The 23760-nt window shown below is 38.6% G+C and overlaps 1 protein-coding gene across 1 annotated transcript; it reads right to left on the reverse strand.

Moving 5' to 3' along the window:
* Positions 1–23194, reverse strand: trhra (thyrotropin-releasing hormone receptor a). Its single transcript, XM_038288783.1, has 2 exons — positions 22113–23194; positions 1–1268 (listed from the first exon to the last, which is right to left on the reverse strand). Exons 1-2 carry the CDS (start codon positions 22917–22919, stop codon positions 798–800), a joined length of 1278 nt encoding a protein of 425 aa, XP_038144711.1. The 5' UTR covers positions 22920–23194; the 3' UTR covers positions 1–797.
* Between the last annotated feature and the right edge of the window lie 566 nt (positions 23195–23760).

The following is a 23760-nucleotide window of genomic DNA, read 5'->3' on the forward strand; positions in this document are numbered from 1 at the left end:
AACTGGTTGTGTATTTGCTAATCTCTGCTGGCCCAAGTTTACTCTATCATTCTTTTTCAAAGGGAATTTGATGGGGTTCTTTAGGTGTCGCACAGTGGCTCAGTTATTTGCTGCAAAAAAATCCCTGGGTTCAATTCCAGCCGGGGTCATTTCTGTGTTGAATTTCTTTTTTCTTCCGGTAACATGTAGATTCTTTTCAGTTTCCTCACACATTCCAAGACCACAGCTTCTCTTCATTACCCACAAAGGCAAGACTGTATTTATGTATGTTATTTTCTCTAAGACTGTTTCCCTGTGCTGTTTCTACATGACTGTTGCCATGTACTGTATTGTTTCCGCATGACCGTTGCCATGTGTTACCACGTTGTCTTTTTACCACTAAAAATAGACGCTAGCCTCCCTAAACACCCTCCGATGATGACATGACTATATGATATAGGTGAATTCTCATAGTATAGAGCATCAACTCATATATGTAATAGTGATCTTCTAGTTTTTTTTTTTACCTCAAATACTCTCATATGAAACATTCTCTTAATAAGTAAGGATAAGCTCTAAACAGAAGATACAACATACATATAGCCTCTTTTTTTAATTACTCATAATTGTTCTTTTAATTTATTTTGTGCAAAATATTCAAAGCCCACGGAACATCACAGCAAACTGTCTTCTGGCAAACAGTTCTATTCAACCATATATTTACAAGTGAAAGAACTTAAGCCGGGATCTATCAGAGTGCTTTTTTTTACTTAAACTTGACCAAACTCACACCATGGCTGCTGGAGACTGATATCCACCTAAGGTGCACAGTTTGTCTCTACTTGGTCATTTACATCATTGCCAGAAAGTGAGGCCTCCATGTACTGCATCTTTTTGGCACTCGGAAAAATTCCAGCAGGTAGGTACTGATCGCACGGTGAATGCAGCTCGTCTATTTGCTCGTCTGTTGTAAAGTGGTCTGGGCTTTCCCCATTGGACGTCTCCTTGATGACGCTGTAAGTGAGCGCTACGCTGTAGGATGCAGGTTTCTCCATACGCTGGGGGCCACAATGACACAGCTTCTTGAAGGCAGTGCGGAACTTCTGGGACATGGCATTGTAGATCACTGGATTGATGGCACTGTTAAGGTAGATGCAGAGACGACAAAAGAGCAGGAACCAGGTGTCTAGGTAGGGTTTGTTTAGAAAGGAGTTGACCACTACTAAGGTCCGGTAGGGCATCCAGAGTAAGGCGAATAGGATTACAACCACAGCAAGCATCTTCGTCACCTGGTAAAACAGTAAACAGACCAAATAGACGACTGCAAATTAGAAACAGTAAAAACAAGTAATTTGTCCTAAGTTTCTTTTCATAAAATATTTAACTGTTTAGGAACAGTTTGTTTTATGAGCAGTGGATCAACAGGATTTGCTGTTCTGTTTAGTACAAAGAAAAAAGTATTCACAGCCCTAAGACTATGCTAAATGTTGCTATGTTACAAGTGTTGGGAGTAATTGCCTTTTATATTAAAGGCATAACATTATTAGTTGTTCAGTAACAGAGTTATCTGACTTTTCTAAGTTCGGTATTTTGTTTTTATTCTACGGAGAAAGCAGTAGTTCTGAAAAGGAGGAATGTTTGAAGCTTATTGGCTGAGGATGCTTTGGTAGGCGAGTTAATAAACATCGATTGAAACAAACAAGAGAGAGCCAAGGCAATGACAGAGAAGGGCATAAATTCTACTATAATGTTTCTAATCTGGGATTACAGGCACTATTGTACACTCAAAGATAAAATGTTACTGCGATTGGATTAATATGGGCTGGAGCAAAGACTTTCAATGTTGGTTACAAGCAACTGTGCTTTAATGAACTGCTTGTTAATCTTTCACCCTCCCACAAAACCTACTTACAAATTGGGCCTTTCCCAGTACATTGCACTCTTGTCTCTACAGTGTTATCATAAAATCACTTGCTTTGTATACTGTCCTAGTTTACCACTGTGAATATGGATGTACCAGAACTGCAGTGTACCTGAAGTTCTGAAGTGGTGTGACTCCTGATTAGTTTTACTACAAAGAATATTTAATTTGTTTTATATTGCTTGAAAGTTATGTTTTTCATTGCTATGCCTTATCATTATCAGTTGAAACCTCTTAATATGCATAAATATTCCATTTTAAAACATCTACTTTGTTTTCTTGTTCTTTTATTATAAGCATTCAACATGGTAAATAATCACATGTACATATATCTACTCACATCCAAGTCCCAGTACACACTATAATACTGTAGATTAAGTATATCTAATCCTTCATTAATCATTATTAAGTATTTAAGGGGGTCATAGAATGATTATATAGGGTATTTGGTGCTGGTCCTTAAGGTCTCTGAATAGGGTGTGTAACATTAGTTGGGCTGAAAACGGCATATTTGCTGTTCTATGTGCCCTAATGCAAAGCCGGGTTAAAAGGCCTAGACTGAAACGACAGGTTTTCTTCTTTTTATGGTATGATCATGAATATGCAGATGAGATATTTAGCAGCAGATCTTCTCTAAAAGAGTGCAAAGAGTAATTCATAAGATTGCTTTTTTTTTTTTTTTTTTTGCAGAACAACTGCATTTCAAAGCCTTGTATCACCAAGGGCAATGTGAATCGTCAGAAAAGCACTGATGCACAACTACAGTAGCTGCCCCTGGAGCATTGGAGATTGGTTTTCTGGAGTAACAATTCATACTTTCAAGGTGGGGGCCCATATCTAGATATCTTGGCCAAGGCTGTCAGCTGGCCTGCCTGCAAAGGGTGGGCAAACATCATATCATGTCCTTTGAGTCAAGAATGCAAAGTCACCGAAGTTAAAACCTAATTGAGACAGAATGTAAAATGCATGCAACTGTATTTGCAGTTAATTGTGCTTATGAATATATTTTAATGCCCACTTTTTAGTTTTTTATTGCTTACCTGTATCATTTTCTTTCTATATCACATTTATATGGTACTTTGCATTGGTCTTTCACATAGAATCCCAATGAAACACATTAAAGCAGAACAGACTATAGAGCATTAAGATGATGAGTAGAAGAAGACAGGTAGCATACTTTTAAATGATAAGCAGCTCTAATGCACCTTGCTGTCAGTTATGTGTGCTGCATAAAATCAGATTTTCCAAGGACAGAAAGTCCTTTTAAGAGCTCTTAAATGAATCATTTGCTGCATAATAACCAGAAACATAAAATAGTTTACCAAAGAGGCTTCCTTAGATGTAAATTCAGTTTTTGTGTATGTTTGTATTAATTTAGAAAATTTGCTAAACTTAATTTGATAATGAATTAAAACATGTTATTACAATCCCAGTTGTAAAACAAAAATATCAAAAAAATGTTCTTTGGATATATAGGAGGGTCTGCTAACTTAAAACAAACCTTTTTAATGTGTGTTTGTTTTTTTACCATAAGTTATGAAAAAAGCCAGTGCTAATAGTCTTATTTCCATATGCCTGCGTATGATGGGTTCATGAGAATTTTTTTTAGGATATTCTGTGGCATAAGAAATCTGGAGGGACTGACTCAGTAGTACTTAGAATTAGTATAAGAGGTTAAATGTATTCTAAATCAAAACCATTATTTGACTGCAGACACAGCACATGAAGCAACAAATAATGATTAAAAAATATATTTTTTGCATATGAACTTATTACATGTTTATGATTAATTTCTTAATTTATTTACATTTTAACTACACTACACATAGCAAAAAAGTGAAAATACAAGGCACTGCTTTACAAACATATTTTTTTAGACTTAGACAACTTCTATTGTCATTCTGTATACACAAACAGTGTATACAAAACAAAATTTCGTTTAGCACAGCTTTCGAGACAGTAAATGAACATTTCTATTCCATATCGTGCATCAAATGTAAAGAGTGTGGGAGAAAAAAAACGGTGCAAAAAATGCATTGATATGGAAGTTCAAAGCATTAATATATGCTCTGAAAAATTACATACATACATGTTCCCAGCGGTAAGTGCCAGGATGTTCAGCAATAGGACATTTATTTTGTATTGGAAATCTTTCTTGTTTTATCCACTAAAGAATGTAGACAACAAGGTCTCTGAAGTGGATGTGACATTGCACAATATCATTTCCTCAGGTAACGTTACAGGGATGTATGCTATATTTTAAGGCATCATAGAAGACAATCCATAAAAATGATCTAGGAGGGTATCTAACTAGCCTCCAGATAAACCCCATATGTCATGACATGCTACAGCACAGGAGGGTTCTCCTAAATGGTTCTACAGGTGCTGGTCATAAAATTAGAATATCATGAAAAAGTAGATTGATTTCAGTAATTCCATTTAAAAAGTGAAACTTGTATATTATATTCATACATTACATACAAACTCATATATTTCAGATGTTTATTTTGTTTAATTTTGATGATTACAAATGACAACAAATGAAAATCTCAAATTCATCATATCAGAAAATTAGAATATTGTGAAAAGGTTCAAAATTGATGGCCCCTGGTGCCACACTCTAATCAGCTAATTAACTCAAACCACCTGCAAAAGCCTTTAAATGGTCTTTCAGTCTAGTTCTATAGGCTACACAATCATGGGGAAGACTGCTGACTTGACAGTTGTCCAAAAGACGACCATCGACACCTTGCACAAGGAGGGCAAGACACAAAAGGTCATCGCTAAAGAGGCTGGCTGTTCACAGAGCTCAGTGTCCAAGCACATTAATAGAGAGGCGAAGGGAAGGAAAAGATGTGGTCGAAAAAAGTGTACAAGCAAGAGAAATAACCGCACCCTGGAGAGGAATGTGAAACAAAACCCATTCAAAAATGTGGGGGAGATTCACAAAGAGTGGACTGCAGCTGGAGTGAGTGCTTCAAGAACCACCACACACAGACGTATGAAAGACATGGGTTTCTGCTGTCGCATTCCTTGTGTCAAGCCACTCTTGAACCACAGACAGCGTCAGAAGCGTCTTGCCTGGGCTAAAGAGAAACAGGACTGGACTGCTGGTGAGTGGTCCAAAGTCATGTTCTCTGATGAAAGTAAATTTTGCATTTCCTTTGGAAATCAAGGTCCCAGAGTCTGGAGGAAAAGAAGAGAGGCACTTCATCCACGTTGCTTGAAGTCCAGTGTAAAGTTTCCACAGTCAGTGATGGTTTGGGGTGCCATGTCATCTGCTGGTGTTGGTCCATTGTGTTTTCTGAGGTCCAGGGTCAACGCAGCCACATACCAGGAAGTTTTAGAGCACTTCATGCTTCCTGCAGCTGACCAACTTTTTGGAGATGCAGATTTCATTTTCCAACAGGACTTGGCACCTGCACACAGTGCCAAAGCTACCAGTACCTGGTTGAAGGACCATGGTATCCCTGTTCTTAATTGGCCAGCAAACTCTCCTGACCTTAACCCCATAGAAAATCTATGGGGTATTGTGAAGAAGAAGATGCAATACACCAGACCCAACAATTCAGAAGAGCTAAAAGCCACTATTAGAGCAACCTGGGCTATCATAACACCTGAGCAGTGCCACAGACTGATCGACTCCATGCCACGCCGCATTGCTGCAGTAATACAGGCCAAAGGAGGCCCAACTAAATACTGAGTGCTGTACATGCTCATACTTTTCATGTTCATACTTTTCAGTTGGCCAACATTTCTATAAATCCTTTGTTTTTATTGGTCTTCAGTAATATTCTAATTTTCTGATATGATGAATTTGAGATTTTCATTTGTTGTCATTTGTAATCATCAAAATTAAACAAAATAAACATCTGAAATATATGAGTTTGTATGTAATGTATGAATATAATATACAAGTTTCACTTTTTAAATGGAATTACTGAAATCAATCTACTTTTTCATGATATTCTAATTTTATGACCAGCACCTGTAAATGTGTGTACTTAATATCTATGCATGTATGAGTGTTTTATTTATTTATTTATTTTTTCAGAAAAAGATGCTTGTTATATTTGTGGAATTGCTAATGTCTGATACTTAGTTTTACAGTTTAAATCATTTGATAATCTGCAAAACAATTAAATTAGTGTTTATTTTTCTTAACATTAGTGCATTTCTTTCTTGAATTGAGCAGGTGAGTGAGACCCTTTGCCAATAGGATAAGAGTTTATATTTAAAATAAGGAGAAACTGTAATAATCAAGTCACTACAGCTGGCCTATCTGTCCACTCTGCACTCCTGCTCAGCTCCACCTCACCTGCAATCGGCTCTAAACCCGTTCAGATCAGCTACCAGTGCCAGATCAACTCAAACCTACCGGTGAGAACCTTAGAGTTATTCTGTTTGCAAACCTGTCTGACTGTCTGTTGCCCGACCTGATCTGCTTTCTGTTACCGAGCCTGCCTGTCCCTGTTCTGCCTCTGTCTGCCTGCCTGGAAAACCTGGTCGGAGTACTGGATTATGCCTAACCTTTGTGGATCTCGGAAACCTAATAGTTTATGAACCTGGATTGGACATGGACCTTCCCTTTTGGATCTCTCTGTCTGTACTGCAGCTGGATCTGTCACACTGTTGCTAAACCTGGACCCCTCTTCATCACGTCTCTGGAAAGCCCCCACTAGAATCATCCATCAATCTGACAGCTGCCCGCAAGCGGACCTCCCTCCTAACTAGTTCTCAGCCTCAAATAGGTTCTTCATGCTCAGGATCTCCTCAGTTTTCATACCTGCCTCCACTGGTCTCTAACCTGTGCCTCTGCCTCCAGGGGTTCCCGTTCGAGAGCAGCAGTGTGTCCTGCACATTAAACGCTTCCCATGATCATTCCTTTAATAAATCTTGTAAAAGTCACTGACCTGTCTTGGTTGAATGGTGGGTCCGATTCCTGTACATTACTGTAACAACTGCAGTCTCTTATTTCAAGTGCTTAATATCTAATTATCTTTTATTATGTTATTTACCTGCTCAAATTAAGAATAAATACACTTAAATAAATACACACGTTGATAACCATTTTACACTGTATTTGCAGTTAAACAATAACAATCTGATAAAATTGTACATAATATATTTTTATACACAAAAAACCCTATTTTCCACACAAAAGGACTATAAATACTGCTTATACTTAATCCTAAAATGGATTTATAGAAGAATTCATTATTTTCCTTTCCATACACAATTATAGGCTACTTTTTATGGTGGTTTATTACATAAAACCATATAAAAAGTCCTCGATTACACAATTCTAATATGGCAAAATGTGAAAACTTTTAAAACTTTTCCAAAACACATTTTTGCCATAAACTTTTTACGGATTGTGAGACTGGATAATATATATATATATATATATATATATATATATATATATATATATATATATATATATATATATATATATATAAATATATTTGCTTAGAGTGGCTGCACATTGGAGTACAGTTTTACTGATATTTTTTTCTTTTTCGATACTTGTTATCATGCATAACCACAGCAACTTGATTTTTTTTTTACACCTGAGAGCAGCTAATTAACATCTCTAAAGCTGAAATAATACATTAACTTAATCTGCAAGTACCACCTGAGTTGAAAAGGAGGCACCAGGAGGCAGAGCTGGAGCAAAGGAAACGAGAGAGGAACAAAACATTTAAGCCATCTCTTCTATCATAGGCAATAGTAGATTTTTGGGAAACAATTTAGAATAACTCAAAGCACTTGCAAGGACCCTGCCAGAATATTGACAATGCAGCATTGTGTGTTATACTGAGATGTGGCTTCAGAATCACATCTCAGACTCCTGCGTCTCTTTGCTGGTCTTTCTGACTATACGAGCAGACAGAGATTTAGAGTAGACTGGAAAACCCAAAGGAGGTGGGTTGGCAGGGCTGGTAAAAAAAAAAGTTGGTGTCACCCAGGATATGTTAGCAAGAAGATATTTCACTGCAGCCAAAATATTGAACTGTTAGCAGTTGTTTTTTGGCCAAATTATTTGCCCAGAGAGTTTACCAGTGCTCTGTTAGTAACCTTCTGCCAATGCAGACACTGCATGGGAGGTAATCAGTTCTGATGTTGCTAAGATCCAGACACAACAGTCAACTTCATTTGTGGCAATAACTGGTGATTTTGACAACGCCTCCCTCTCTACTACACTACCAAACTTTCAACAGTTTGTCAGCTGCTGCACCACAGAAAACAAAACTTTAGCTACATGTTTTATGCAAATGAAAATGGCTCTAAAGTAAGACCTCCTCTTGGGAAATCAGATCTCAATTTTGTTTGTCTCTGCTAAGAGTATGCAGTAAGCCACTTTATAAGAGACAACCTGCATTAAAAATAACTGTAAGAAGATTGTCACAGCAGACAAAAGAAGCTCTGTAAGTTTTTCAGGCTACAGACTGCATGGAAAGGAAATCAATGCAATGACTGACTACATAAACTTCCATGTAGATAACACCATCATTACAAGAACAGTGAAATGTTTCCCAAATAATAAACCACGAATTACAAGTTATCTGAAGTAATTGCTCAACAAGAAGGAATTAATGAGTATACAGAAGCAACTCAAGGTCAAGATAAGAGAAAGCAAGGAGGTATACAGAAAGAGACTGGAAAGCAAATTACAGCAGAACAATATCAGAGATGTGTGGTCAGGGATGATTACAGGCTTCAAGCGGAAGGATGAACAGACACATGGAATTCTGGACAGAACCAATGAACTGAATATATTCTTCATCAGGTTCAGTTCAGTAAATAGCTCAGCATCTCTCTCTTTTGACCACAGTCATGTAGATGTCCTGCCCTCCACTCCCATTGACTCACCTACTTCTGAGTTTGCTATTGGCCAAAACAGAAGATGGCCCTTCTCCCTCTGCCTTTTATCTGTCTGTCTCTAGAAGTCAAGCAAGGAAGTAACTGGATAGATCAAACCGTAATACGTAAGTCACCAGGTCATGATGGTCTAAGCCCCAGAGGCCTGTGCAGAGCAACTGTTTGGGATTCTACAGCACCTCTTCAACCTTAAGGGCTGGTTATACTCCTCGCAGCAGTGTGTCGCAGTGAGCCTGTTGTAGACATCTTTGATTTATGCTAAATTTTGAGCGTGGTCTGCGCTATACTCTGTGAGCCTAGATATGGCATAGACGATAAGTAAGTGGGGGCAAGTTTATCCGACGACGAAGCGACATGAAAGTTAAAAAGAGTGTGGATCCAGGTGAAAAAGTGTTCCCTAGCATTCCCGCACACCTCGCTCTCCAAGCTGGTCCAAATTCACGAGTTGTTTTCCGCAATTGCGGTCATAAAAACAAAACAAGCCGGCCTCCGGTCTGCTGCACTGTCTGCTGTCACCTACAATTTTGGGAGAGGTGCAGTAGAGTGTCTGCGGAGGGGGGCGGGGACGTCTCAGCCTTCACTGCGACACCTACGCAGACAACCTAGTTTTGAAGTATAAATCAGACAGTTTGAGTGATGTGGAACACACCCTGTCTTGTTTCAGTACCAAAGAAGATTCACCTAAGTCCTCAGTCAGTATAGACCTGTGGCCATGATGTCCCACATAATAAGGTTCCTAGAGAGACCTCTGTTGGTTCACCTCAACAAACAAACAAGCAGTTATCAGGACCCCCTGCAATTTGCAGTTGGAATGGAAGGAGCCATAATACACTTGCTTAAACAAACCTACTCATTTAGAACAGGCAGACAGCGTGAGGATCATGTTCTTTGATTTCTCCATAACATTTAACAAAATTCAACCTGAATTACTTTGTGAGAAACTCGAAAATATGTAGATGGAGGCTTCAACAATCTCCTGGATCATTGACTACCTGAAAAACAGACCAGTTTGTTACTGGGATCAGCTGTGTTATCAAGTAGTCAGCAGAACAGAAGCATCACAGGGGACAGTACTCTCATTGTTCCTTTTTTCCTCTTTTGGGGAGTGTCGGCCTACTGTACAGTAGTGGTTGGGTCATGACACTTGGAATCCAGAGGTTCTGGGTTCAAGCCCCACTCCCACAGACTACTACTCTGGGTCCCAGAGCAAAAGACCCTTAACCCCACACTGCACCCCGGGCGCTGCACAGTTGCAGCCCACTGCTCCCCAAGGGGATGGGTTAAATGCATGCAGAGTTCATTTTGATGCACTGTACTTGTGACAGTGTAATGGCAATAAAAAGCTGGAAAAACTGTACACTTCTGACTTCCAGTAAAAGACAGAGTCTTGTAATCTGCAGAAATACTCTGATTACTCTGCAGTCATTGGGAGCATCAAAGATTGGCAAGAAGCTAAGTACGGAGAGCTATTGAACTGCTTTATGGCATGGCATGGAAACAACCATCTGATCCTGAATGTCAATAAAACAGGGGAGGTGATTGTAGATTGCAGAAGAAAGAGGACCAAGTTGAACACTATCAAATCCTCCTTCACCACCTTTAGCAAAGTGGAGTTGGCGCTAAGGTTTCTGCATTTTCATAAGAGAAGAAATTACTATTTCAGCTTTACTTCTGACATTCTGGAAAGTTGACTCCTTATATCAACTTTCCTTTCTTCCACCAAATTTTATGAACACTTTGACAAGAACCAATTACTGCAGTCCCTTTCTGTTAAAGACCATTTTAGTCTCTTTGTCAGCGTGTTTTTATTTTTTTTATTTTTTGTCAGAATTGATCTTACAGGGAAGGAGAAAGCCAACAATGTGCATGCGTTTTTGCGTTTTGGAAGAACAATGTGGGCATTTACTTTTTTTTTCATTTTTATTTCTTTATCAGGAACATTAAAGACACAAACTCTGCACTGAATTCCTGGTGTGAAATCCCTTTATCACACTTTTTTTTTCTTCCTCTTTATATACATCATAAAAACCACTGCATTATTGCCCATGTCAAGCTTTAGGGAAAACTGTATATATCATGGAGAAACCCGAGGATTAAACTGGACTATAAAACAGTAATATGGGTTCTGGCTTATCTGCAAAAAGCTGGCTGTCATTCATGCATTTGGAGAGTCGTATCAAGGCCTTTAAAATTATACATTAATGTCTTAAGTACATTTTATTAAATGACAAAAACTAACTCATTTAGCTGAAGGAAACCTATAACCCAACCCTGTTGTTTTAAATCAACCCTCTCTATGTTTTACCCAAGACTGTGTTGACATTAATGCATTAATAATTGGCAAACATTCTGGGGAAAACATGGTCTGATTTGGACCGATGTTAATCATCCCACTTTGGATGGTGCAGCTCTTCTTTCTGGGTGTCACTCCGAATCTAAAGCCCCATTTACACTACCCTTTAGATATCGTGTCTAGATCTGTCTGAGCATGGTCTCTGAGATAACTGTTGAGTGTAAATGGCAAGCAAAACTGAACCGGACAGTACCAGAGACAACCGAACAGCGCTAAACTGGTACTAGTTCATCAGTAGGGCTCGGTGCGGTTCAGTTCTGGCTCAGTTCTCAGATAACAAAGAGCGCATGAGCAGACCATGTCATCTCCTTACAGTCAGCCTCCGTAATCATGAAATTTTAGACTTTCTTAAAAATACTAGCCTCCCTACCATGCCACACGATTTCCAGTGATGATTTTGCTTAGGAGTGTGATGAACCTCAATGTCTGTCAGCCCTGATTAGACTATCATTTGTTGCTTCCACTTCCCAAAAACCGACTGTCAAGTAAATTCACCAAAAACTTCCTTCTTTATCTGTTGAGTACCACAGGGATCAGATCTAGGGCTAATTCTCTTTTACTATAAATATGCCCAAAGTTGGTAGAATTAATTGGGATTAATTTCCACTCTTGTGCATATGATACTCAGCTATATCTGCCTATGAATCTGGATAAGCTAAACCATTACATATACTAGACATACATCATACATACACATACTAGACATTACATACAGTAGACATTACATAGACATGTCTTGGGGACATAAGCTAATGTCTTTGGACCAGGGTCCTTGAAAAAGAAAAAGATTTGTCCGTCACTTCATGTGGATGGTATCAAATTGGCTGTGACACCATCCTAGAGAGAGGTGTTAGTTGTGCTGCTGCCATCAATGCCTTTGTTTTTTGAGATTTGCCTGTTTTTCAGTGTGGTCCTGTTTCTCTGAATGTTACTAACTGTATGTGTTTTCCATCCTCTGACATGGGTGCTGGCTAGGAGCTTTTCTACCTGGCTGTGTGTTTCCTGGACTGGGCCGCCTGTGGAGCTGATTTACAGTTGCCTTTTATATCTCTGCTCCTTTTTCTTTGTCTGCTTCTGTCTCCTTGAACCCCAGTCGGCTTCTGCAGATGGCCACTCACACTGAGCCTGATTCTGCAGGAGGTTTGATTCTGTTAAAAGGGAGTTTTCCTCTCCACTGTCACTACAAGCATGCTTGGTGTGAGGCATTGCTTTCGAGCAAATTAGTCAAAGCAATCAGCTGGTTTTTCTTAAGTAGAAAACTTTCAACCAATTTGACTGTATGATTTGGTTTAATTGTCTCTGTAAAGTTTCTTGTGTTGGTGCTATATAAGTAAACTGAATTTAATTGAATATGGTCTGGATATCATATTCTGCTCTCAGTTTAATCTCCATCTGAGTGAGCAAATGGTAAAAATTAAACCCTAAATTAAAACTACATATTATACCCATTGAATTCAATTCTCAAAACTGTTTTGATCTGCAAAGTGTCTTGAGATGACAGATGTTGTGGATTGGTGCTATATAAATAAACTGAATTGAATGGAATCAAAGAAAAAAAACGTTCTGTGTCAAAACCATTCATTTTTAGAATTTACACATAACATGACTGTAGTACACAAAACTAACAAGTATTAGTTTTGCAATATTATTATGTGATGTAATTGAGTGAGGGTAATAATCTAATCATTCGGTACTGCTCTGTCTGTCTCTCTACCTATAGGTCATTCACTGAAGTTCTGTTGTTGTTTTTTTTGTGAGCCCCAATTCAACTCTGAGATGTCTATTCTTGACTGTTCTCCATGGGAATACAAGAAGCAAATATATGTACCATGATGACAGGCTTGCAAGAAATCACCTTGGCATCATCTATCATACATTTTTTAAAGTGTGCTGTTTTAGCCCTGATGAGCATTGCTTATTTAAATGTTCAAATGAATTTTCCAACCTCACAGATCTAATTTTAGCGTGTGCTTCTCGTAACAAGGCACTGGTTTCCTATTAGAGGAGGAAAGTAAGTAAAAGGTAAATCCTCATCACTTGACCTCTAAGTAACACAGTTACATGCCTGGAATGGACTACTGCCTGTGTTCACCAAGAATAGGTTAACTCTGAAAAGTAAAATTTGTCAGCTAAACTGATGGAGAGAGAAAAAAAGAAAGCCTAAAGCCTGTTTGAGTTGGGGTTAAATGATTTGACTATGCAACAAAGCAAGGAGCTCCCTCAGGGGACCCTACCCTCTTCATTCCAGGAAGGCGTCAAATCTCATCTGATAAACAAACATCTCCCACCGCTGCTGGTGGGTCATTGCCCTGAGAGCCTTCTGCCTTACTTTAAACAGACCAAAATCAGTCAAACAACACACCACTTAAGTGTTTTTTTAAACAGGACAAAAATATACACAGTAAGTATACCTTGATCTTAAAACATGCTTTAAAAAGCAAACTAAAGAATTTATTCCAAAATGCGATGGTAACATTTTGAGTTAGGTTTTACTAGTTTTAATAGTGAAGGGTGTGTAATTTCAACATCTTTGAAAAAAAACACCAAAAGATCCTAAGTAAGAACTACTCAGAACTAAAACCTTTCACCATAAAATAGACCTCAAACTAGGATCGAACCCATGAGCTCCATTTAAAGGCACACTATGCAACATTTTTCAGTTAATTAATGTGTTCCAAAACGTTTTGGATGATTAAATGAGTCATTTCAGGTTGAACAAAGGTATTCTCGGCCGCCCTGGTGGTCTGTGGGGGAAATACCGCACTTGCAATTGCAGGAGCCCTCGGCCCGCACCCACAGGCTCAGAAGTCTCGCGAGAGTCGGTCTTGCTTTACGGCGAGAACTGCTACACCCCCCAGTTAAAAGCATGCTCGTTGCTAGCACAGTGGCGATCTTTGTGCAGTTATCATGGCGGAACCAGCGTGAAAACAGCGAAAGCCCATGTCGGAGCAGGCAAGAAAGAGGAAAAGGGCTCCGGACAGAGAGAGGAGTCGTACACGGGTGAACATCGGGCAAGCTTTTTCCGAATGGCGAGAGCTAAAATAAAAAGAAGGCTGCAAGGCTGACGCAGACCTCGCATTTCTGCTGATGCGATTGTAAGTAACATTGGAATGCTTTCTCTCTCTCTGTGTGCATGTTCATACTTTCACTGTGTTAGTCATTTGTTGTGTTCGCCTGTCTGCTAAGCTCAAAACAACCGCGCCTGGCTTGACGGAGAAACCAGGAGAACAGCTGTGCATATTTACAACAGTGCACTTTTACTTTCGCCCTCTGGGAGGAGCCTCGCTGGAAAATCAACACCGGTTGCATAGTATACCAAGACTGCAAAGTTAAGCCAATGTCACACCTTGACAATTAGGCCAGCATATGCCTGACTTCCCAGAATCTTCTAAAACGTTGGCATACACTGAACTTTCTATGCATTTTGGACATATGCATAGAGTATTCATAAAGAGTCCAGAACTTATGTCCAACGACGGCCTAATTTATGCATAACGCACGGCAGCTTAATGCCCATAGAATGTCACAAGCCAGTGTCCTGAGTGGGGCAGCAAAGGCCCGGAGGCGCCCGGCCTGCATAAAAAGATTTCTTTGATCGCGGTGCTAACCTAAATAATAAGTAATAAAAGAAAAAAAAAAATGAAAAAGAAATAGAAATAAAAAACGTTTGCAGTTGCAGCAGATTTAGCATCATGTCTGCTAGGAAGTTTGTTGATTGTGGCTGTGGGCGTGAACACAGGGAGAATCCATCACATTCAGCATCACGCTCACCCTATGATGGGGATGCAGTCTGAAGGAAAACTGACAGTTTCCACCTGTGAACCCGTTATACCAAAACACTTCCAATACACCATTAAACAGTAGCTGTAATGTAGAAACACGTACAGCGTTCGTCTGGAACACGTCGAATACGTTGATATGCGTTGAAGATAAGTTCTTAATAAGTTATGCATAAGTTATGCACAATGTACTCATAGGTTTTGGATAAGATATACACCACAACTTATGAGTAACTTAAACTTAAACTATCTCAACGATCAGATAACTTACCAGTAACTTATGGCCCACATATGAGCATATGCTGGCGTACGTCTCGACGTACTTGCTATATGTTGACGTGTGCCCGCATACTTCAGAGTGCCTCAGCGTGCTCGTAACTTATACAAAACTGACCCATAACTTATCCAACGTATGCCAGCGTTTTTGCCAGATTTTTTTGTATGTCAGGCATATGCTGGCTAAATCGTCAAGGTGTGACAGAGGCTTTACAAGCTACACCACCATCCAGGCTGCTTTTTTAACAGACTTACAAATAGGTAGTTATATTGTGCATTCAACAGGCCTGCCAAACTGGCCTGAATCAAAATTGCAGAATTTTTAAAACAGAAAACTAAGAAAAGATAATCGTGATAGTTTATATACCGTTTGATTAAATTAAACTAACTTTGAACACCACACTGTTTTATTAATGCAAGTTTCTCTCATGTTCAGACCGCAAGCAGCACTGGCAGCAGAAGCAGCTAGTTTACATGCAAAGTCAATGGTTGACACGCATCAAGGCACAGCAAACAGTTCTGCAGCATGTTTTGAAAAGCCGGAGTTGCTGGAGTTGGAAAAATTTTACTTTTGCTGCTCGACGCACCAATCAATGAGAGAAGCAGATCTCTGAGCTGGCAGGGAGACAGACAAAGTGCTGCTGACACTGCATGAAAAGTGGGATTTTCGTCAATATGCGGCACTGTAGATTGTCGTGGAACTTCAGGTTAGCGGCAGTTTACGACAATTTGCAGGCTTCGCCGAAAACTCCCGTAAATTGTCAGAAATTGACGTGGACTTTGTTAGGCAGTGTTCCCCCCATGCCTCCCCCCCATGGAATTCTAGGGGAGGCTTTAACATGTAAATGAACATGCTGTGAGCTATACAAATGCAAATCAGGGTTGCAGGGGGGGTTTTACTCCAAGTGACATTTTTCTAAAAGGTAAGAAAATCTCTGATACAAAGAGATCAGGCTCAGTATAGCCTCTTACATTTTAGCTTGAATTGATTTATTTAATTAAAGTATAGAGACCAAAACAGATCTTTAGCTGACAGAGCAATACATTTAGAGCAGTAATTATTTAAAAAAAAAAAATTGCATTTAAGATAAAAATAAAACGTTGTCTGTCAATATGGTCAATTCACAATAACTTAAGTGGAAAAGTTTCAAGAAATGAGTCTGAGATGATTCACTTTATAACATGGCGCATTATCCTGTTGCAAGTAGCCATCAGAAGATTGGTACACTGTGGTCATAAGGTCCGGCCAGGTCAAGATCCGCAATTGCAATCGCACCAAACAGGAAAAAGAACATCGACAAATTCCGGTTCGTCAAATTAAAATATAGCAGCAACAGATCGGTGACTAGAAATTATAGCACAATTCTTATATATAAAAAAAAAAAAACTAACACCGTTTATTTAAATGATTGGATCCAAACTATTGGTTATTCACCAACGAGGAAGCAGATTTCTCATCTCCATCAAAATATTTATTTTATACCGAGGGACTTAAACTTTAATCAAATCCATTCAAAAGAAACTTCTTATTACAGGAATGAAAAGAGATGTTTGGGAGAAGAGAACAAGTTCATTCAAAAAAAGCAGTTTTGAATTATCCTTATCCCCGTTACAAAAATCTACAAAAATATAAATATATATTTGGGCAGAAACTGAACATATGTTGGATGATGGTGGGATTTTTTTAATATGTCATATTAAATTAAGCGCTCACAGGGTTCATACAGGAATGAGTGACTCTAATTTAATGCTATTTGAAATTATTTTAATGCCATCAACAAGAACCATGTACACAAGTTATTAGTGTACATGAAATATGAAGAAGCTGCAAGCACAGTTCCATGACTCCTGTATGTATGTAAACACACACACACACACATATATACGTATATATATATCCTCTAGCTTTTTCTCCGCCTGGAGCGATATAATATATCTGACGAAATTGTTTTTATAAGCATTTTTTATTAAAGAATTATAAATACTTCGATAAACATATTTAAATAATTTTAGTGCCAATAAAGGCCTTGATTTAAAAAAAATGAATGATTTTTAAATTATTTTTATTGATCCGCGGAAACCCTGGTTCATCTCGCGCATGTTCTTTACGATCTCCAAGAAACTCGGCGGCGCGGTGTGCAGCCACAGTGGAGGATGTATGCTTTGCTTTGTGCAGGCGGTCTGGAGCGTCTGGATTTCGGGGTAAAACTACTCTTGGACGCGATGGCGACTCTGCATCGAACAAGACGAACTCAAAGAAGAGATGCTAGCGGTAAATATATGTTCGATTACTGCCTGCTAGGCTAAAAGCAGCCTAGCCTAAGCTACGGCTAATAGCAGCCTAGCCTAAAGCTACCGCTAATAGTAGCCTTGCAAGAACAAGCTTTATTAAAGTGTATTTTTTGTGATTCACAGGAAGCAGTACGCCGTCTTCACAACTCGGAGACTAATTGCAGGCGCTATGAACCGGAGCAAGGGTAAGATTTAAAGAATATGCTTTCATTCTGCGGTAAAAGGCAATGGATACGGATGGATACCGATCATAGCTTTACATTTTGTTTTCACAGACTACTGTCGCCTCACAATGAGGCGGTGACCTCCTATTTGCTCGAAACCATATCAGCAAGTCCAGATTTGCACGATGTTGATAAAGACGACATTGTGTGTAAGTGACTTGTTTTAATGTTTTCTCCTTCCTTGTTACTGTGACTTGCGTTTGATTTTTTATTTATACCACTCTCATTTAATTGTTTTCCAGCTGCCTGTAAGACGTATTTTCAGACGGTACGCAGGAGCTTCAGATATACGCAGCCAGCGAATACGTTGCTTGCGGAGGCAATCTGCTCGGAGTCGGGCCAGAAGAAAGAGGGTAAGACTTTATTTGGTGACTATTTTTCAGGTGCATTAATAGATGTGTTGTGTCCATACGCAGTGCGCTGATTCATTGTTTTTTTTTTCAGCTGCTGAAAGCGAGGCAGAGTGTGCTAGCAGATGAGGAAGTGGAACTCTGGAAGTCCGCCGTCGTCGGCGGTGTCTCTTGATGGATTGTACGGTCGCCGCCATTTCGTAGGCCGGATCTCACTGAACTCTGTGTTAAGCTGCAGTCCCGGTTAGAAGCGATGCCGAAGTAGAGAGCCACGCACAGTAGGCGTCTGCACATCGGACCTGCCTCGGAGGGAATGCTGCCAGTTACCTCCAACCCCGAGGAAGCAAACGGACCGTTCACGGACTTTTAATTTTTAGAAACGCATGTGTTTGGATACGCGTTGTATATAGTTGTGTGTGTGTGTTTCAATAAAGCTCTTTCTTTGCATAAACAGCTTCCTGGCAAATGTTCATTTCCTGTATAAATTCATTCATGTCCTTGATGGTAGCCTAATAATTGTGTAGTAGTGTAGGATAACATAAATACACACCATATGAATGAATAAATATATGAATGAATAAATATATGAATGAATAAATAAATATATATATATATATATATATATATATATATATATATATATATATATATATATATATATATATATATATATATATATATATATATATATATATATATATATATATATATATATGAATAAATATATATATGTAAATATATATATATATGCCAACCAATCACGAGCGACTTTACTTGTTTAAAAAGAAGTGGTTCCGTCCAATACTCAGTAAGAAAATTAAAGCCTGGCGTGGCCACGTGTGGTTTTGCTGCCAATCACGAGCGATTTCATTTGTTTGAGAATAGTGGTTTCAGCCAATACTGAGAAGGTTATTCAAGCCAGACCTGGCCAGCCGCGCGGGTTTGCTGCATTCATATGCTAATTAGGGCCATTAGTACAGCTGATCGCTCTCCACATACGTCAGAGTCCGTTTCGGAAACTGACGAAAATCCGGCAGATCTGCGGGAGTTTACGGGGGTTTACGGGGACGAATATCTCACTTTTCATGCAGTGTGATGCAGATCGCTGTGATCACTTCTCTGAAACAGTTCAGTAATCCCTAAATTAACTTAAAATGTCGATACTTGCCGGCAAAATATGATCAATTTTATTATTCTGGTGCCTGCAGTTTGGATTACGTACGAAGAGGCTGCCGTTGAACGGGATTTCCAGTGACAGAGCACCGCCGGTGTACGAGGGTCTGAGCGGCTTCGACAGCAAAACAATATTTGAAGGCAGGATCATAATCTTGATAAACTGATTGCATAGATTATGTTTTCAGGTGGACTATCTCACTTAGAAACGTTAAAACTGATTTTTACCCACTGATCACAGAAAATATAGCTGCCATTGTTACAGGCTAAGAAGGGATGGTAGCTCCGCCCAACGCGCATCAGACCCACTTTTCGACCGCGCAGCTGGAGCTGCAAAGATGCTTCAGCCGCGCATTAGAACTAAATTTGTACAAGCATCAAAAATGAAGCAGCACGCCCGTCTTTGCTGCTCTTGCTGCTTGCTGTCGTAGCATTACTCTTAGGGGTTTAGCAGATCTGTGCAATTTGGCACATGCACACATTGCAAGGATTAAAATATATGAGTATATTTTTGCTCATATATTTATGTTTAATTTGCTACCGTTAACAAAAATGTAGAATTAACCCATTATAATCTAGTTAATGTGATACCTAATATGTAAAGGTGATTTTGATTATTGACTTTATCACCAATCAAATTAGTGTATGTTTTTATAACCTATGGACACAAAATAGTGCGGGCTTTATTTTAAAGCCCTACAAATTCTGAATTAGCTTTACTGAAAGACAGGTAGGGTAGTTTAACCAAACATTAAAAAAAGTTGGGAGCTAGTTTGTTTTTTTTAGAGCAGAGACAATACATATTTCCCTCACTTCAAAGGCAAACATTTCAAACTACGGTATATAATATTCCATAGGTTAAAAAAAAAAAAAAAAAAAAAACATATATATATATATATATATATATATATATATATATATATATATATATATATATATATATATATATATATATATATATATATATAAAAAATGGTAAAAAACATGCTATATGATGCTAGTAACCCCAAAGGCATACTAGTGTCACTATAGAGCATTTTGTTTTCCCTTGGGTAGCCTTTTACCAACTAAGTGCTGGTGCAAGCCACCAAATTAAGAATTAGTCTCAATTTCATACATACAATGTTATTTACTAATTATAAGGTTTGCAGTTCAAATTATATATATATATATATATATATATATATATATATATATATATATATATATATATATATATATATATATATATATATATATATATATATATATATATATTACCTTTTATTTCACTCTCTGACTGATGACCTAACCGAGCGTAAGCAAAGAAGCAGCCTAATTTCTTAACTTAAATTATGGAAATTTTTCAGGGAGCAAATCCAATGTTTAAATGTTTGAATTTTAACTAACATAATGCATTTACTTCTTTTTACTTCATTAATTTTAGTTCAAGTTAAAAGCAAATATGAGTTTTTGTTTAATTTAATACAATGAATTTTAGTCCTATGTTTAGCACCCTCTGTCCCATATTGTGGCACACAGGGTTCCCTTTAATCCAGATTTTTTTAGACTGTATATATTTTTTCCAAAGATTCATCAGTACTTCCTGCTGTAGTTAGAAAGAACTGATTAACAATGAACTATGCTAAACTAAAACAGGAGGATGCTGTATGATTTTTACACTACACTCATGACAGTGACATGGGGGTGTAAAGTTAGAAAACAGAAGAATTGTAAAGGTTATAAGAATGACACTTCATTCAGCTTTTTAATTATGTGCATACACCCTACATATAGGGATGACATGATCCACAGTGACTAAAATAGGAACAGCACTACTGGTGAGGTAAAATTACATTTCAGGGATTGGTTGCTGTAGGATTGTCTTATCTTTCATCGTATTTCAGTGTACATTTTGGGTGTATCGTTTTTTAAAAATCCTTCTGCAACCAGCTGATATTAGAGGGATTATTGTGTTTGATATTTTCCCAGGTGTGACCTCATCCTGAAAGCCTAGGGTAAGTATGTTGGCTTAGAGCTGTGGTATTGTGTTACCGAGTGGATTTGTTGGTGTTTTTTCATGCACAAAGTTATAAAAATAAATAAGTAATTTCTTGCAGCAAAATAGCTGTTTCAAAAGGGGGACCTACAGTTGCACTTTTTTTTTCCATTTAGGAGATATGAATGCATCCTGCTTCCCAATTCTTTCACAATGTATTTGTTGGTGGCATATAACATACTGAAGATTTGATAAAAAATATTTTTTATTATCTTATTCCTTCTCTTATTTCTACTGTTCTCTGAAGGAAGATATGTTTGAATGATGGCTATTTAAGGAGCAAAAACATTATTTTGTCAGTAAACACTGAACTCATTGGCCTGTTAGAGGCCAGAGCTGCTGAAAATTTAACTAAATCTAAATAAGGAAATAATTAAATAATTTTGGATTAAGTCTTTAAAGAAATTAAAACAATATTAATTTTGTCAATTTAATGTGCAGATTTAAAGTAAAATTAATGGAAAAAAGAAGACTTTAAATCCAAACCAAACAGTAATGAAATATGTTTTGTAAAAGATAAAACAATGTGTGAACTAAATGTTTAAGGAGCACTAAAACACCAGAGGTTTGTTGAAACTTAATTGTAATTTCACATTATATGTATGATTTTAACTACTATATTTTTTTTGTTAACCATCTTGACATGTAGTCACATTGTTTAATTTCCATCACATGTATTTAAATTCATGTTAGATGTTTTATGGTTTTAGATGTTTCCTAATTAGGTGACATAAGAGCAATTATAGGATGATGAGAAAATTTTTTTTCAGATTGTTGGGAAAAAGTGTTTTTCATCTGACCCATGCCCGTCAGTGGGTGTTGGTGAGTAAACAGGAGCCCACCTGTCTCCGAGAGGCAGCCGTGGTGCTGCTGGAGGAGCTGGTGCTGACCATCCTGCCGCCCTGGCTCGCTTCCCTCTTCCACTTCTTGCTGCCGCCCTTCGGATCGGACGGCATCGGGTTGAGGAAGAGGATTCTTGCGATCAGCCCATACAGAACCGTAGCCAGCATGAGAGGCAACACGTAAAAAACGGTGAAATCCGTGAAGTAGATGGGCAGGTAGTGGCTCCTGGACACCTTGTATTCGCAGCTGATGAGCACTACGTTGCTGTAAACCAACTTTTTGGTGTCTGACAGGAAGAGCCACATTACGCAGTAGACCGAAGTGAGCGCCCACACCACCATGATGATCCTCTTCGCCCTGGATAAGGTGCACAGGAACTGGGCTTTAATGGGATGGCAGATGGCGATGTAGCGCTCCACCGTGAAGGCGGTGATGGAGCAGGAGGACGCGTTAATTCCCAGGTACTGGAAGTAGGTGATCCCCAAGCAGCCAAGGTAGCCATACACCCACTGCCCGCACAGGGCGTCGCTGATGTTGGGCAACCCTGCAGCCGTCAGAACCATGAGGTCTGCGGCTGCCAGGCTCACCAGGTAACAGTTGGTGGGAGTCCGCATGTGTTTGGTGGTCAGGACTACCAGTATGACCATCACGTTGCCCACGATCCCTGCGCCGCAGATGAGGGACACCAGGAACACGCTGACCACCTTGTATTCAACGGAGTAGTCAGTCCAAACGCCCAGAGTCTGGTTTTCCTGCAGCGACGTGTCATTCTCCAGAGTCATGTCATCCACTGTGAGGTTTTCCATGACAGAAGGAAGCTGTGGCTCTGCGCTCTTTGGAAAAAATTACATTACGCATTGAAATAAAGAATAAAAATACTTTAAATTTCTTCTAGATTGAGACAGAAAAAAATTATTAAATGTACTGTTTATCCACGCCTGCAGTTTTTTTTTTTCTATATGATGCTACTAAAGCGGTCCAGTACGCGTGCCATGCAGCCAGATAATGGGAATGGTGGTTGAAGTTTGCAAACGGAGGAGAGGATGGGTTGCAGGCAGCTGTGCGACCTGCTGCTGCTCAGCCTCCTTGATGACTGAGAGCTTTGCGCAGAGCTCTTCTGCTCCTGAGAGCCTCACTGTGACGCACTGGAACCACCAATTTCTTCCTCCCATGCCAGGGACTCCCCTACAAATACATCACTTAAGTGCAAAAAAACATAAATACACATTTAGGTAATGTTACAGCCACTAATTCATACCTTTTTATCTATTTCATTTGGACATATTTAATAAATGAATACAAGCAGACTGGCAGAGGTACTTAATACTGAATAGAGAATGGCACATGCTTTAATTGAACATAACAGAAAGTTAGATATGTCTTAATTAAAAAAGAAAACATTACCCTACATAATGCTGATAAATTCTACATTAATTACTGGTAAACTTGTTGCTGGTAGCTGTCATGAACTAGAATATAATTAAAGTGATTTGCAGCTAATTCCAAAGGAGTTTAACTGTGGCAGTTAAAACTATGGCAGCACCTCACATTATACATTGATTAAAGAAGTCTGCAAATGGATTACTATTTTAATTCATTTTTCATTTCAAAAAGTTTGATCATTTAAAGTAGCGATTTTATAGCAAA

The sequence above is a fragment of the Cyprinodon tularosa genome, unplaced genomic scaffold (assembly GCF_016077235.1).
Source record: "Cyprinodon tularosa strain WSP-4 unplaced genomic scaffold, ASM1607723v1 ctg107, whole genome shotgun sequence".
NCBI lineage: Eukaryota > Metazoa > Chordata > Actinopteri > Cyprinodontiformes > Cyprinodontidae > Cyprinodon > Cyprinodon tularosa.